Raw genomic sequence first — 15,577 nt, 5'->3', positions numbered from 1 at the left:
TCCTGCGCATGCGTGGGCACTATTCGATTGGGGGGGGCATTTCTCAACAGAACACCGGTTCACACAGGGGCAACCCATCTTACAACGCGACTTTGCAGGGCGATTTGGAGGCGACTTCAGCGCGACTTTGCACAACTTGCAACGCGACTTAAAGTTGCCTCCAGGACAGACGACTTTGGCTGTGGCCAATCACAGAATAAAAAGCTCTGTGGGAGGGAGGGGATTGCTTGGGTAAACGTGGGGAGTACCTGGATAAATTATTTTCTTTTTCCTGTAAAGTTACTTCCATATAGATAGAGATCTGACTTGGAGGCGACTTCCATTGAAATCTATGGGTAGAAGTCGCCTTGAAGTAGTACAGGAACCTTTTCTGAAGTTGGACGACTTCATTAGTGTACATTAAGACGGCTCTCATTCACTTCTATGGCATTTATGTCCAGTGACATAGCTGTAGTGTGAACCGCCACTTTAGACCCCTCAGGGCTTTCACACTGGATCGGTGCGCTTGCGAGATGTTAAACTCCTGCAAGCAGCATCTTTGGAGCGGAAATCAATGGGGCAGCGCGTCTATACCGCTGGCAAATCGCCACTGCAGCGGCCATTTGTGGGCAGTTTCAACCCTTTTCCGGTGGTTAAAACCGCCCGCTAATGGGCGAATAGCGCTGCTAAAACATCGGTAATGCGGCACTAAAAATAGCGCAGTTTTACCGCCGTCGCCCGCTCCGCCCCGGTGTGAAAGGGGCCTTAATGATTGGTAAGCTGCAAAATATTCTTCATTTACTGGGTGCAACTGTGAAAGCAGCCCCAAAAAGTGAACAAACACCCATCAGTAATAAAGGCAGACTATGAGCGCATATAGAATATTTTTTTCTGCTTGTTGACTGTGAATTGCAGGACAGCCTTTGAATATTACAGTTGCGAGGTACTGTATAACATTTTGGGAAACCTGTACAGATATTTTGGCAGTATCTTAGGGGATCAAATGACAAACACAGGAGGTATGCAAACCCCATTAAGAGCCTCTAAAGGAAAGCATTCTCCTTTCCCTTTTGTGTAGCCTCTTAAGGCCCTTACACATCATCAGAAAATTATACAAAAAATACCTAATTTGAAGCCATTGTACAATAATCTGATCGCTAGTACACAGCTTTCGCCCCAAATTTTCTGAAGGGGCAAATGCTAAAATTTTCCTTGTACGATACCAGATCTTATGATTTTCATTTAATCAGTACAATTTTCCTCTGAAAATACAATACAAAAATACATTTGATCACTTTCTAATTTTTTTTCTGTTGTAAGATAATTTTTGTACTTTCGTAACCTTTTTATTTTCTTTTTTTTTTTTCCCAAATATAAAAGCTTTTATTTAATCCTGCCTTAAACACACTGACACAAAAAAAATTAGCCTTATGAATGCCTCAGCATTCGTACAGCTGTTGCAAAAAATCCCCCTAATAATAGAGTATCTCCCAAAAGTAAGTGCACCCCTCACATTTTTCTAAATATTTTATTATTATAATATATATATTATATTTATTCTAACTTTTCATGTGACAACACTGAAGAAAAGACACTTTGCTACAATGTAAAGTAGTGAGTGTACAGCTTGTATAACAGTGTAAATTTTCTGTCCCCTCAAAATAACTCAACACACAGCCATTAACCGATTCAGCCCCAGAAGATTTTACCCCCTTCCTGACCAGAGCACTCTTTGGCATTCGGCACTGCGTCGCTTTAACTGACAATTGCGCAGTCATGTTTATTTTCAATATGGAGACTAGTATGCAAAAAAAAAAAACGAACGGTCAATTGGCCGATAATCTCATCATGTGTACTAGGCTTTAGGATGACCTTGTGCTTTGAACATCTCCTCTAACACTAAGGCCGGACCATACATGGGTCTAATTCCAAAAGAAATCCTGTTAGTGGACCGTAGTAATGGCCAATTTTCATGTGGCCCTCGAATTTGAGTGATCGTGCATGTTGGGAATTTTTTGAAAAACTAACGATTTTCTAATCAATGATGGGAGAATCGTGTGAGAAATATAACCAAAATCAAGAACGCGGGGACATGACCTCAAACTAACTGAAGGGAACGTTCAAAACAAATCTTATAAAGTATTATTTTACTGAAAGGGTAGTTTATACCAGCAGAGGTAGTGAGACAGTCACCAGTAAAGGGCTTCAAACATGCTTGGGACAAACCTAGATCTATAGTCACACAATAAAATAAACTTCATGAAAAAAACACACAAAAAAAAGGGCAGACTAGATGGACTATTGACTTTTTCAGACGTAACTTTTCTTTGTTTCTAATCAAAAAAGCAATGCGCACGAAAGAAGAAAAGAAGATTCCCAGCCATGAAAATTCTTTTCTGTAGCAACTGAGGCGAAATTGAAGCTTTGGTTTGTCAATTTTCGAAATCAATGGTGGCCTCATCGGCTCACAAAACGCACACGGTTTTTTTTGCCGACCCATGTATGACCTGCATAAAGCTAGCTACACATTTATACAATTTTCCTTTATGCCGCGTACACACGATCGGCATTCTCGTCGGAAAAAGCTCTGATGGTTTTCCCAACGGAATTCAGCTCAAGCTGTCTTGCCTACACACGGTCACAGCAAATTCTGATCATTTATAACGCGGTGCCGTACAACACGTACGACGTGATTAGAAAAAGGAAGTTCAATAGCCAGTAGCCAATAGCTTCTGAATTTGAATTTGAGCATGCGTGATTTTTGGCATGTCGGAATTGCATACACACGATCGGAATTATCGATAGAAAGTTTTTCCGTCGGGAAAATTGAGAACATGCTGTCAATTTTTGGCTGGCGGAAATTCGGACAGCTAAATTCCGATGGAGCATACACACGGTCGCGGTTGAAAAGCTCTCATCGGTCTTTTTCTGGATGGAATTCCGATCGTGTGTACGCGACATTAGATTTACCAAACCCATATAATATGAGGTCAAACCTTTCAATGTATTTGCACTCGGGCAGGCCTTTGCACTACATAGTTGAAGGTAAATCTAAAGGAAATTTAACAAGAAAATTGTATAATTTGTAGCCAGCTTTTTGGGTTCGTTCACACCCAAGCATTGTCGTTTTACACCATTTTGTTTCTGGTGTTTTTGTTGCACATTTTTGTACTGCGTTTTCTTGAACGTTGCCGTTTTTGTATTGGCCAATGGAAAAAACTCTTATCTGGTACATCATTTGTTGCCAAGTGGTTTCTGCTTTCAGCTGCTTCAAAAATGCACAAATCTGCCGGATTCAAGCTCCAAAAATAGCTCCAAAACTTCTTTGAGCTTCAGACATTAGGCTTCAGCTGTTTTGGAGGGAGATGTGAAGTGTCACCACGGAGAATAATTGAATTTTCTTTTTTCTCTTCCTGAGCATTTTCGAGCTTCAACCTCCAAAACGTTGAGGTGTGAATGGAGCCTTACACCCTTGGGTGATGATGTTTTTTTCCAGGATGCTAAACCTTTTCTTGCCACTGATATTCATTAATTGCATTAGAAAAAGAACACACTGCACATAAAGTCATCCGAGTCAGAAGTGATGATCATCAGATAGCAGCATTGGACAATAGATTCAAGGACATGCGGCTCTCCTAGGCAGGTCACACCAGGGCAGATCTATTAGTAAGTACTGCAGATTGCCGTGAGAGGTCTCATCAGCACAACCTGGGCTCTGCTGCAGATTCTCCACCAAATAAACCAACCAACATGCTATTTTATACCGTTACAGAAGGTTTCAGGGTTTTTTTTATTTCTTTAACATCTCCGTACACTAAAAATATCCTCCTTTTCCTTTTCTTCATTGACATTGAGCTCCACTCAACTGGCAAATCTCATTGATGATGGCCTTTTGTACAAGCTCCTCCATAATAAAAGCTCCTTAAATTTTCCTTTTTTTTTTTTTAAATAATACATTATGGAAAAGCCAGCTCCCAAAACTGAAATATTGATTTGTGTACAGTGAGCTTTTAATCTCCAAGTATCTGGGTTATCGTTCTGTCCCATCACCTGTAAACCATGGCCCATGTATGACCCACCATAGTTGTAGCCTATCCTGTACATATGTTAATTAGAACGCTGTGTTCTTTCTCCCTATTAGTTGGAGCTTCTTCATCGAAAAGTCAATCCAGCTCACCTATGCTATAAATGTAAATCTACTATTAGTATAATAATACAAAGAAGCACATGCGCAAAATGTTGACTAGCACAGTAAACCCGCAGAGCTACCCATATATTTTTCAGCTCGTTAGAGTAAAAATGACAATACAAGGAATAATCTGTCTGGAATAGTTGCTTATTTCCAGTATTTTCACAGCAATTATATTAAGAAACTGCTTTCCTTTCTGCAGACGGCAGCACAGGACAATGAATATTTATAACTTTGCACTTGCATAAAAGAATGAGAGGAGACAACACCGGCTGTGTCCTAAATTAAATATAAGTGCTTTCCTCTCCCCTACAGGATATGGTAACCCCTTACTTCCCTGTGCACCAATCGGCCTTCACATCAGATCATTACATTGTCATTTTGGGGTGTAGATTGAGTTGGCCGCCGTGGATTACCAATTTTAGCATATTTTAAAAAAATGGAAAATTACCCCATTGATGGTAGTTGAAGCACCCAATTTGAGACCGTGTTTGCAGAGCAATATTTAAGTTTTTTTTTATTCTGGTTGTGGTTATGTGCTGTCTGGCGGTGATTTTATACTACTGCCTTTTTGTAGTAATTTTGAAATAATAAAAAAAAAAATAATAAGGATTTTTTGTTGTACCGCTAGTCTTCATATAATTCAGAAGAAGTGGAGGAAAAAAGTATAAACTATAGTCTATATTTCACAGACATTTTCCTTTCTTGAAACGATATTAAACCCGAAGGCAAGCATTTATTATATTGCAGCTTAACAATTATATATATATATATATATATATATATATATGTATATATAAATATAAATAAAAGAAAGTCGAAACAAGAAAACGAATGCAGCCATCGCATCTAAAAATTGTTAAGCTGCAATATAATAAATGTGTGTGTAATAAATATATATATAATATATATAGAGAGAGAGAGGGGGAGAGAGATGATCTCAAAAGTATTGGGATGACTGCCTTTACAAGCACATGAACGTCAAAGGCATTCCAGTTTTAGTCCGTAGGGTTCATTGGAAATGTCTTTATGGACATTGCTTTGTGCACTGGTCCAAATAATTTGGTGGACGGGGGATTATGGTGTGGGGTTGGTCTTGGCCCCTTAGTTCCAGTGAAGAACTCTTAAGGTGTCAGCATACCAAGACATTTTGGACAATTTCAAGCTCCCAACTTTATGGGAACAGTTTGGGGATGGCCCCTTCCTGTACCAAAATCACTGCACACCAGTGCATAAACCAGGTCTATAAAGACATGGATGAGCGAATTTGGACAGGAGGAACTTGACTGGCCTGCACAGGGTCCTGACTTCAACCCGAAAGAACTGCTTTGGAATAAATTAGAGCGAAGACTGCGAGCCAGGCCTCCACATCCAACATCAGTGCCTGACCTCACAAATGCGCTTCTGGAAGAATGGTCAAGCATCCCCATAGACACACTCCTAAACCTTGTGGGCAGCCTTCCCAGAAGAGTTGAAGCTGTTATAGCTGCAAAGGGGGGGCCAACGCAATACTATCCTACGGACTAAGACTGGGATGCCATTAAAGTTCATGTAAAGGCAGTTGTCTAAATACATTTGACAATATAGTGTGTGTGTGTATGTATATATATATATATATATATATATATATATAATAGAGGGAGAGAGAGGGATATTTATATATCTATATATGTGGTGCTTCTAATAAGGCAGGATTGAGGATTTTAGGATTTTTCATTTAACATTGTTTTATTCAGTCTCCTATAGTACATATGTGTGTTCACATCTCTATCTGAAGCATATACTTCAGAAGACAAAGGGTTTCTTCTGTAAAACTCGGCACAGAAAAAAATTCCACTTGCTGTTCTGTCGTTAGATCACTTAAGTCATCTTGATCTTACCTTCAACAAACCATTGATCGCTGTTTGCACAATCACATATTGGTATGAGTTAGCAGCCGCTGTATCTGCTGAGGCAGCTTTATCCCAACTATGTAATAAGAATTGATTGGTCAGTGAGAGAGGGTAATTTAATTTGCTGCGCCCATGTTCTGCTGGGTATTTCTACTGAGCGTTTCCTTTGTTGTTCTTCCAGTGATCAATTACAGCAGAGCTTGCAAACACGCAAACCTTTTCATTTTTGAGGAACTACAAGTTCTAACGGTGTCGGCTGGCCAGGAACTTTCAGTATATGCTGGAACCTGTTGGACCTGAAGAGTGGAAATCTGGATCTTGTTGATAATTTTTAGGCTGACCCAGGAAGCGCTTAGTGGTCCTACTAAACGTTACATTGGGGTTGATTTACTAAAACTGGAGAGTGCAAAATCTGGTGCAGCTCTGCATAGAAACCAGTTGGCTTCCAGTTTTTTATTTTGTCAGAACAAGCTGAAATTTGAATATGATTGGCTACCATGCACAGTTGCACCAGATTTTGCGCTCTCCAATTTTAGTAAATCAACCACATGATCAGCAGTAATAAACTTCTATTGAATATGTTAGAGGGCCAATTTTGGACAGAAGTCCATTAACCTACCTGCATGTCTTTGGAGTGTGGGGGAAACCGGAGTACCCGGAGGAAACCCACGCAGGCACAGGGAGAACATGCAAACTCCAGGCAGGTAGTGTCGTGGTTGGGATTCGAACCAGCGACCCTTTTTACTGCTAGACGAGAGTGCTAACCACTACACCTCTGTGCCGCCCAATTGCTTCTAGCTTTTTAGTTGGGGGGGCAATGCCCAGCTTTGCATACCTACAGATACCATAGCATAACCTTATTCCAGTTTCTGCATGCTACCCATTTAGTGAAAAATATTTATAGAAGGCCATGTCTCTTATAATTAAAGTGGTTCCTAAAAGGCTCAAGGTTTATTTTTTACCTTAATGCATTTTATACATTAAGTTTTAAAGCCTTCTAGGTGCAGCTCCCAGTCCCCCATTATACTTGAGCCCCATCTCAATCCAGTGATGTGCATGAGAGCAGCAGCTCTCTCAAGTCTTTTTCTCTTCTCATTGGCTCACACAACAGCAGGAGTCATTGGCTCCTGCTACTGTCAAATACAGCCTGGAGCCAATGAAGGGAGGGGGGGGGGCTGGGCCAAGGCGCACTTTGTATGTGAATAAACGCACAAAGCATGGCTCAGGAGCAAGCCCGCTTGAGTGCCCCCCAAAGCAAGAGGCTTGTTAGTGGGGGCACTCAGCAGGGGGGGGGGGAGCCATGACTGCTGGCGGGGACCCAAAAGGAAAAAAGATTGGGGCTGCTCTGTGCAAAACCATTGCACAGAGCAGATAAGTATTATGTGTTTTTTTTTTTTTTGGTTTTGTTTTTCTCATCTTTAGAATCACTTTAATGTGGGCACACATGGAAGAATGTGGAAAAATAAAAAATATAGTTTGTGTCCACTCCCTTTTTCATCCCAGCATGTACCAATATCTGCTACCTAAGCCTGCATTGACACCTGAGTGTATTGTTGCGCGACACCATTACAGTAAAGTAACAATAATGCCATTATTCTCAGTGGACCTGTTCACACCTGACAGTTTTACTTGTCGCCCAAATCTCAAAAAGTACATGATCTTTATTTGCGGCAGAATTGCGTGTTTTTTGACCCTATGGATTTAATGGGTGCACCTGAACGTGCATTTAAAAAAAATACCTTTACATTGCATGGTTATGCTCATACTAAGTGTCAAAGAGGGCATAGCTGCACTGCCAGCATGGCATAGTGGAGGGGATATTCTCAGACATAAAAACGTTCTATGGTATCCGTCCTTGCCATATGTTGACTTCTCTTTTGCATGAAAATAAAATACAAAGTTATGACTGGTTAATTTTTGGTGATTGTATTAACTCGTTATCTTTTTGGTTCAGCTTATTTGTTTATTGCTAGTCAACTCGGCTATTATAGCCTGTACTTTTGTCCCAACATCTGCCAGGCACATTCCAAATTACTTGAATTTTAAAGTGATTGACTTGCAAAGGGAAGGGTTAAATACTCCAAATGGGCAGAATGAAAAAAATTGCTTTGAGTTTCATTTACTAGCTTCCATCCCTTGGAAATGAATCGATCGTGGTGAAGCTGCATACATTAAAATTGTCAAATCGTTTTTTTTTTTCCATAATAAATGGACATCTAATGCTTATGTAGACTGAGTGCTTGTTGTACATTGTGTTGTGTTGAAAAACCTTACAATTACCGGCAGAAGTTGTGAATAGGATATATTGTATGGAAAAGAACAGATGTAATGGACTTTTCATGTAAGGTTTGCTGATACGTTTGGGTTGATTATGTGGAGACACAATATTACATCTTATTTAAAGAACCACTCCTGACAAATATATTTAAATAAAATATGTTTTACATCTCGATATTTCTAAGTCTGTCTTTGTAGTGAATTGTCACACCCCACCTAAAGAGGCTCGCAGTGAGAGTTGTTTGGATGGATTTAGCAGTAGGGCGAAACCTTTTCGGCCCCTTTCACACTCCTGCGACTTGGGACTGCAAAGTTGCAGGACAAGTCATACCCCATGCTTTCCAATGAGTACCATTCATATATGTGTGACTTCAAAGTAGTCCCTGTACTACTTTGGTCCGGCTTTGATGCGAGTTGATGTCCATAGACCTCGAGCTTACACAGGTATTCCCTGAAATTGTGGCGAAATCGTGCGACTTTGAAGTCACGGTAGTGTGAAAGGGGCCTTACCATTGTGAAGCTAGACAATAGTCAGGTGGTAGAAGCCTCGTCTTCAGAAAGGCATGCCTATTTTCCATAAAAATCCCACACAGCCAATTTTTATTCCCATTGAGATGGGTTGGCCCAGTCTGTTGATGTTTAAAGGCATAGATGTTATTGAAGGATGCAGCCAAAATCATGTCGACTGGTCAAATCCATCTATTTTATGGCTAATTTCAAGAAATTTTTTCCCAGTCTTAGTCCATAGGGTTCAATTATCAGTTGGCCCACCTTTTTCAACTATAACCTCTAAAATTCTTCTGGGAAGGCTGTCCACAAGGTTTAGGAGTGTGAGAAGGCCTGGCTCGCAGTCTCTGCTTGAATTCATCCCAAATGTGTTGTATCGGGTTGAGGTCAGGGCAGTCAAATTCCTCCACCCAAACGCATTTATCCATGTATTTATGGACCTTGCTTTATGCACTGGTTCAAATGATTTGGTGGAGGAGGGATTATGGTGTGAAGTTGTGTTTCAGGGGTTGGGCTTGGCCCCTTAATTTCAGTGATGGGAACTCTTAAGGCGTCAGAATACAAAGACATTTCAACTTTGGGGATGGCCCCATCCTGTTCCAACATGACTGCACACCAGTGCACAAAGCAAGGTCCATAAAGACATGAATGAGCAAGTTTGGTGTGGTGGAACTTGACTGGCCTGCACCTCAACCCAATAGAACACCTTTGTGATGAATTAGAGACTGCGAGCCAGGCCTTCCTATCCAACATCGGAAGAGTTGACGCTGTTATAGCTGCAAAGGGTGGGCCAACTCAATATTAAACCCTACGGACTAAGACTGGGATGCCATTAAAGTTAATGTGTGTGTAAAGGCAGGTGTCCCAATACTTTTGGTAATCTAGTGTATATTGTAACGTCACCTCAGTCCCTGCCCTCAAGGAGCTTACAGTCTAAGGTTCCTAACTCACATTCATATATACTCATTCTAGGGACAATTTAGACAGGAAGCACTTAACCTGCCAGCATGTCTTTGGAGTGTGGGAGCAAACCAGGGTACCCAGAGGAAACCCACCCAGGCACAGGGAGAACATGCAAACTCCAAGAAGATTGTTCCATGGTTGGGATTCAAACCAACGGTGACCTTAGTGCTGTTAGGCAGAAGTACTAACCACTTAGCCACGGTGCTGCCAAACCACATATCCATTGTTCTGCCTACTATTGCCTGATGCCTCACAATATTTAAATGGTTGATCTCCTAGGTTCATTTAAGTTGCATCTTGAAACAAATTCAAATCTTGGTTTCTGTGTGCACAGTTTATCGAATTTCACAAAACAGTTGACTTGTTAAGAGAAAACATGTGCCTGATTTAAAATTCCAGCCAGCTAGAAGAAATTAGAAGTGCTACATAGAGCTGAAGAAGGATGACATCACACTAGCCCCTGGAAGATGTCATTTCTCTTGCAGGTTCAGTTGATGAGAGGCAAACCAGATTGTGTGACCAGTGACACTTCATCTGCCAATATCCATCAAAGTCTTGCCAAGCGCTAATGTGCTTTGACTGATGTTATGTTGAGAAAACATGAAAGCTTAATGTAGAGGCACAGTCCCACCCATCTAGAAAGGGATTATGGTAGTGTTGTCATCGTCGCTGAGGCGGCACTTTTAAGATTGATATTTTCCATATAATTACAGATATTTCATTGTTTTTCCACTGATTTTTCAAGTTTTTTTTATAGTTTTTTAATTTTTATTATTTTTTAACATGTTCTGGAACTGATTTAATATTGTCAGTTTGGGGTGTCCTATATTTATGATGACTTTGTGGTTTGGAGAATATTGGGCTATAGTGGTGTTTGCTGTGTTGGAAATGTTATTTTCTTCAGGAACCTGATGGGCCTATTTGTAAATGACATGCCATTTCAGAGAGGGAAAGGAAGGTAACCCCTGTCAGTTTTTTGCCATTTGTGTCCCATTGGGGAGATTTCCCTTCACTTCCTGTCCCATATCCAAACAGGAAGTTAGAGGAAAGCCCTACAGTGAGGGAATCCCAAGATGTCACCAAAACAAGTGTCCCCGTTGGAAAATTCTCCTCTTTTACTATTTTGGTGACAACTCAAAATTTGGGATTTTCTTTTACTTCAAATTATAACGGTAAACGGGACAAATTGAGAGGTTTGTAATCCCGGTTTCCTCATCACTGGCTGTGATTGCCAGTAGCGGGAGCCTGGAAGCGCACCCACACATGGACCCCACAGCACAGCTTAAACAGTACAGGGGGAACTGTCAGCAACAGCAGGGGGACCCATGAAGAGGAGGTGAAGGCCGCTCTGTGCAATATCCATGGGCAGAGAAGATAAGTATAAACCCTTTTCCAGGTAAAAACAAAAAACAAAAATACCTTCCTTTAATACCAAAAAATGTTACCAATGTGTTAATGTTTTGAAGCGAGAGCTGTGCGCTCCTCTCGCAGCAAGCATAGTCCAACTTGAATAAAACACTACTTTAAGGAGAGAGTTAGACATGCGTCTAAAATCGGCATCTTCTATGAAGCTCGGTTCGTGGTCGAATTGCACTTCAAAGGGAGGAAAAAGATGCAACGCCTCCTTGCCACCTGTTTTAACCCCATTTTTGCAGACAAACACGCCACAACTGAGATGCCGAATGCTACATGTCTGGTGGATTTTGCCATGGGTGCAAAGCTTTGAGAGTGCAGCCTGTAAACTCCCCCATCCAATGCCTATTGCAGCTTAAAGGGGGGCAGTAAAAATGCTTATGGGATCATACACACGGGGCTTTAAAAAAAAAAAAAAAAAAAAAAAGCCACTTATGCAGACGTTCCAGCTGTAGTGTGTTTTTTTTTGTTTTTTATTGTTTTCTTGCCTGTAAACTCATCTCTACAATAGCCTATGTGACCGTGCACACATAGGCATCTACAGGTGTATTTAAAGTGGAACATTTACAGGCAGAAAAATAAAAACACATCAGATGTGTTCTGAGTGGAGTTTAGTAATAATCTGCCCAATATAATTCATTTATACTCCATAAATGTGTGTACTAAGAGAGATTTATTCTGCCAGAAAAAAATGCAGCTAATTTTGAGCATAAATTCATATGCCTGTGTGCATGAGGTCTAGGCTCTAAAATGCTTCTCTAAAATATCGTTGGGTGTAATAAAAAAATGAATAAAAAAAGTACTGTTTCGTGTCATAAACACTGTTTCCCAGCTATCTGGCAGTCATAAAAGTTATGTAAACAAGTACTGAATACTTTCCCCCTTGGCAGACTTCTGTCTTACCAGTGTACAGTTTTCGGCCCTTTCTGCAGGCTGATGGAAGCCTAACATAAGTGCGGGCCCCGGTGTTGCGTCTTTTCATTACACTACCTTTTGTTTACTATCATGTGTCACCACTAGTGGTCCAATGCCAGCAAGCCAATGCAAATCTCCCTGTTTGTGCCAATCTCTCCTTTAGTTTTGTTCCCTCCACTGATCTGTTATTTTCCCATGATGGTGTCAGAGCTTATAGGCTCATGGTTTAAAGTTGTGCTTCCTCTGTTCATGTATTGGTGTGAGCCGCCTTGTTCCCCAAGTCTGTATGTCTCCCCACAAAAGCTGTATGTTTGATGCAAGCTGGCACTGCTGCTAATGAGGTGCAATATCCTTGGCAGTGCCAACTTTAAATGACATGCCTTTGAATCCCTACACAGTCATCTAGACCAGACCTTTCGGACTTCACGGACCACTAAACTTACAATTTTGAATCCCGTGGACCACTAACATGAGTTTTACATGCCTTCTACACACAATGCTCTCACTCCCTGCCCCCCTGCCGCTGGATCACACTGGACAACAATGGAAATAACATTGGGAGGTATACATCCCTGGGCAGAACCCATGGGGAGCATCTAAATTGTCTCGTGGACCGTCAGTTGTTGGCAACCACTGATCTAAGCTATAAACACAATTACAATTTTCATTTCCTCTCTTTGCATCATCTCACATGTGCCATTTTGTTACTCAGTATAAAATAATTTTTTTTAATGGACGTGCACATTTTATATTAGGCTTGTAAAGGAAATATTTTATGTCATTTTTTGGCAGTTTTTATACTCTTAAATTCTTACTGAGCATTGTAACAATCTGTTTTCTTCAAACCAAGTATTGCTCTCTCTAAACACTTGCTACTGCATTACAGGGATCTGTGCCAGGCATACATTGTCATCTCCTCGGTGAAGTTAAGAAGTGTTCTCATCTGGAAAGAAAGAGGCTGGGCTGTTATAACACAACAGAAATAGGTTTCTGGTCCCTGTTTAGCTCCAGCACTGTGCAGAAGAAGCTGAGCAGAGGACTGTGTATATCCTCCCTCACTAGCACCCCCCTGCCTACTACTCCCACTGGGCATAAGGACCGGAAGCCAGGCTGGGCATTCAACCAGTACAGTTTATTTTCCTTCTGATGAGAGAGTCCTGGAATAGCCCATAATGTCGCTTTTGGCACTTAACTGCCTATTCCATTATTGCCGATCAATGCAGCCATCACACGCTAGGTAGGGGCTGCAAGGGGGTGGAAATCAGGCTTGGGAAAAAGGAGGGAGGAAAAGATCATCTAGTGCTTCCTAATCAGAGATTGATGAACCTGCCTGTGTAGAAGGGGAAGGAGCCTTACTAGGGAGGATGCTCCAGTCCATTACAGGCTGCACAAGGAGGATTGTGCTGCTGATGTTGCTGCTGGTGGCAGCTGGTAGCACTTGCAAGGAATTGGTTGACCCAGCATTTTAAAGCTTGATGAATGGGAACATTTATCAGTATACTCCTTGAGTTCACAAAAGTGTATTTCCATTCATTTACGCTGGCGTATTCTGGTTGGATAAGAAGAAGAAAAAAAATCCGCGGCCTCGCCTCATTCGCAAGCCCATTTACCCCCTGATGTGCCTTCAATCTTTTCTGCATCACAGAGCTTTTAAACCAGGCCTAGCTCTATTGATCTAGCTGGAATGCAGTGAGATCCATAGACTTTGCATTACAATACAGCTCTTTTTCATCTGTTCTAAAGAGCCGGACTGTCCTGACCATTCTGAGGTCAGGAGTATAGGACTGTGCACCACGTGGTGAAGTTTTCAGCTGCAAACATGAGTTTTCTCTCTCCTGGCGATGGAGAGTGGCTGGACAGCAGCACTGAAGAGGAGAGGAGTCTTCTGTCATTTTTCGGTAGGGTCTCCGAACTGAAGCATTGGTTGCACTTTATTTTCTCTTGTGTTATATGTCTCTTAATGTGTCTTTATGGTGTGGTGGTGGTACAGATTTGCATGTGCTTTGGAGACTTCAGACAGTTTTTTTTTGTTTTTTGTTTTTTTTTTCACTCTGTGTTTATGGGTGTTTTTTCTTTTTTTTTTCTTTTTTAATTTAGTAATAAATGCAATAATATTTATGTATGCTTATGTTAGGTCTTAGCAGTAAAAATTGTCTTTTGGTGTCAAATGGGTCAATTATTCTTTATAAATATGTATTGAATCTGTGTTGGATGGGGGGAATATACTAGTAACTGCTATATCATGTGTAAACGTGTTTAATGCTATCAGACATACTGATTTGCTAAAAAAAAGCTACTTGAGGGTTGGGGATCTACCACCCGGAAGCTCCTGAGGAGCTAGAGGTCTCCGCTTGTCTTGCAATCCATGCTGCTAATGTTTATCTTCTCTTAACCCTTCAACTTCGAACTCGTATGTTCATGAGCAGTTATTATTACATCAACTTCTTGAATCAACCATATATATGTGAGAATGAATTCTTAACTCCTAATCTTTTAATTAAGAAGTTTATTTTGGCACTTATTTTTCTTTTCGCTACTTTTTCTAACTCTGATTCTTATGCTTGAGCGCTATGTAGTGTATAGGTGAGATGTCCCTCATCCCTTGTCATTGGTGAGTGCATATTTGGCAGCTTGGCTCAAGACTGGTCCTGAATGGGTAACTTCAAGCATGTGATGATTGTGGCACAAGGTGAGGAACACCATGCATAAAAAGCCTAGAAAACTCCAGTGGGTTGAAGAATAATGAGCATGACATAAGACATAGCCAATGCATTTCAGGGCTTTGGTAGTGTTAGATATGTTGGCCATGTGCTAATATGATAATGGTGTTCTGTAATGTCACTACTAAAGCCCTGACGAAGGTTGTTGCCACAGTCCCCTGAAACAGGTTAGATGTTGTGTTATACACTTATGAAGTGATTATTCTTCTACTGGATTGAATTTCCAGGACTTTCGAATCACTCCTCACCCACATCCACAATCTTCTTATGCTTGAGAGTCAGGGGTGCTTCTTGAGTGTTATTTGTGGTACCGGATAACATGGAACTTTATTGGCTACCTAATTCTGTTATTTGACTATGCTATGAACTCTTGGAAACTAAAATATAGTATATGATGTGTGGCAACTGACAGGGCAGTAACTGGCAAACTTTAAGTGAATTCTGACCCTTGGTTGTCAAGCTGAAGGGTCACACTCAATACCAAACTAAACCTCAATAGGAAAGCAAATCGAAATCATTAATAAGTAAGGTTATATAATCTAAGGTTGAGTATTCCGATTCTTGCTCCATTCCGGTGTGACTTGTTCTCCTAAAGCTTAATTTACTGTAATTCATTGGACATTGTAGTTTTCTACGCTTTACGCTAATGTGATGTCTAGATATTGCTGTTCTGTAGGCAGTAGTAATTAGGGAACTTGTTCTGTTATTCCAGCCTTAGCTTG

General features: G+C 40.8%; 1 protein-coding gene across 12 annotated transcripts in view; it reads left to right on the top strand.

Moving 5' to 3' along the window:
- Positions 1-15,577, top strand: part of RASAL2 (RAS protein activator like 2) — a 468,530-nt gene that overhangs the window by 303,657 nt on the left and 149,296 nt on the right. Inside the window, exon 1 of one of the 12 annotated variants that reach the window (XM_077453169.1) lies at positions 13,626-14,033. The exons of the other annotated variants lie outside the window; for them this stretch is intronic. Within the exon in view, the coding sequence (XP_077309295.1) occupies positions 13,955-14,033 (79 nt within the window). The 5' untranslated portion in view covers positions 13,626-13,954. Of the gene's footprint in view, positions 1-13,625; positions 14,034-15,577 lie in introns of those variants that run through there. 12 annotated transcript variants of the gene reach the window in all.

The sequence above is a fragment of the Lithobates pipiens genome, unplaced genomic scaffold, assembly GCF_037356315.1.
Source record: "Lithobates pipiens isolate NorthernLeopardFrog02 unplaced genomic scaffold, aLitPip1_a1.2 Scaffold_23, whole genome shotgun sequence".
NCBI classification, from domain to species: Eukaryota; Metazoa; Chordata; class Amphibia; order Anura; family Ranidae; genus Lithobates; species Lithobates pipiens.
This window is presented reverse-complemented; position numbering and strand designations above follow the sequence as displayed.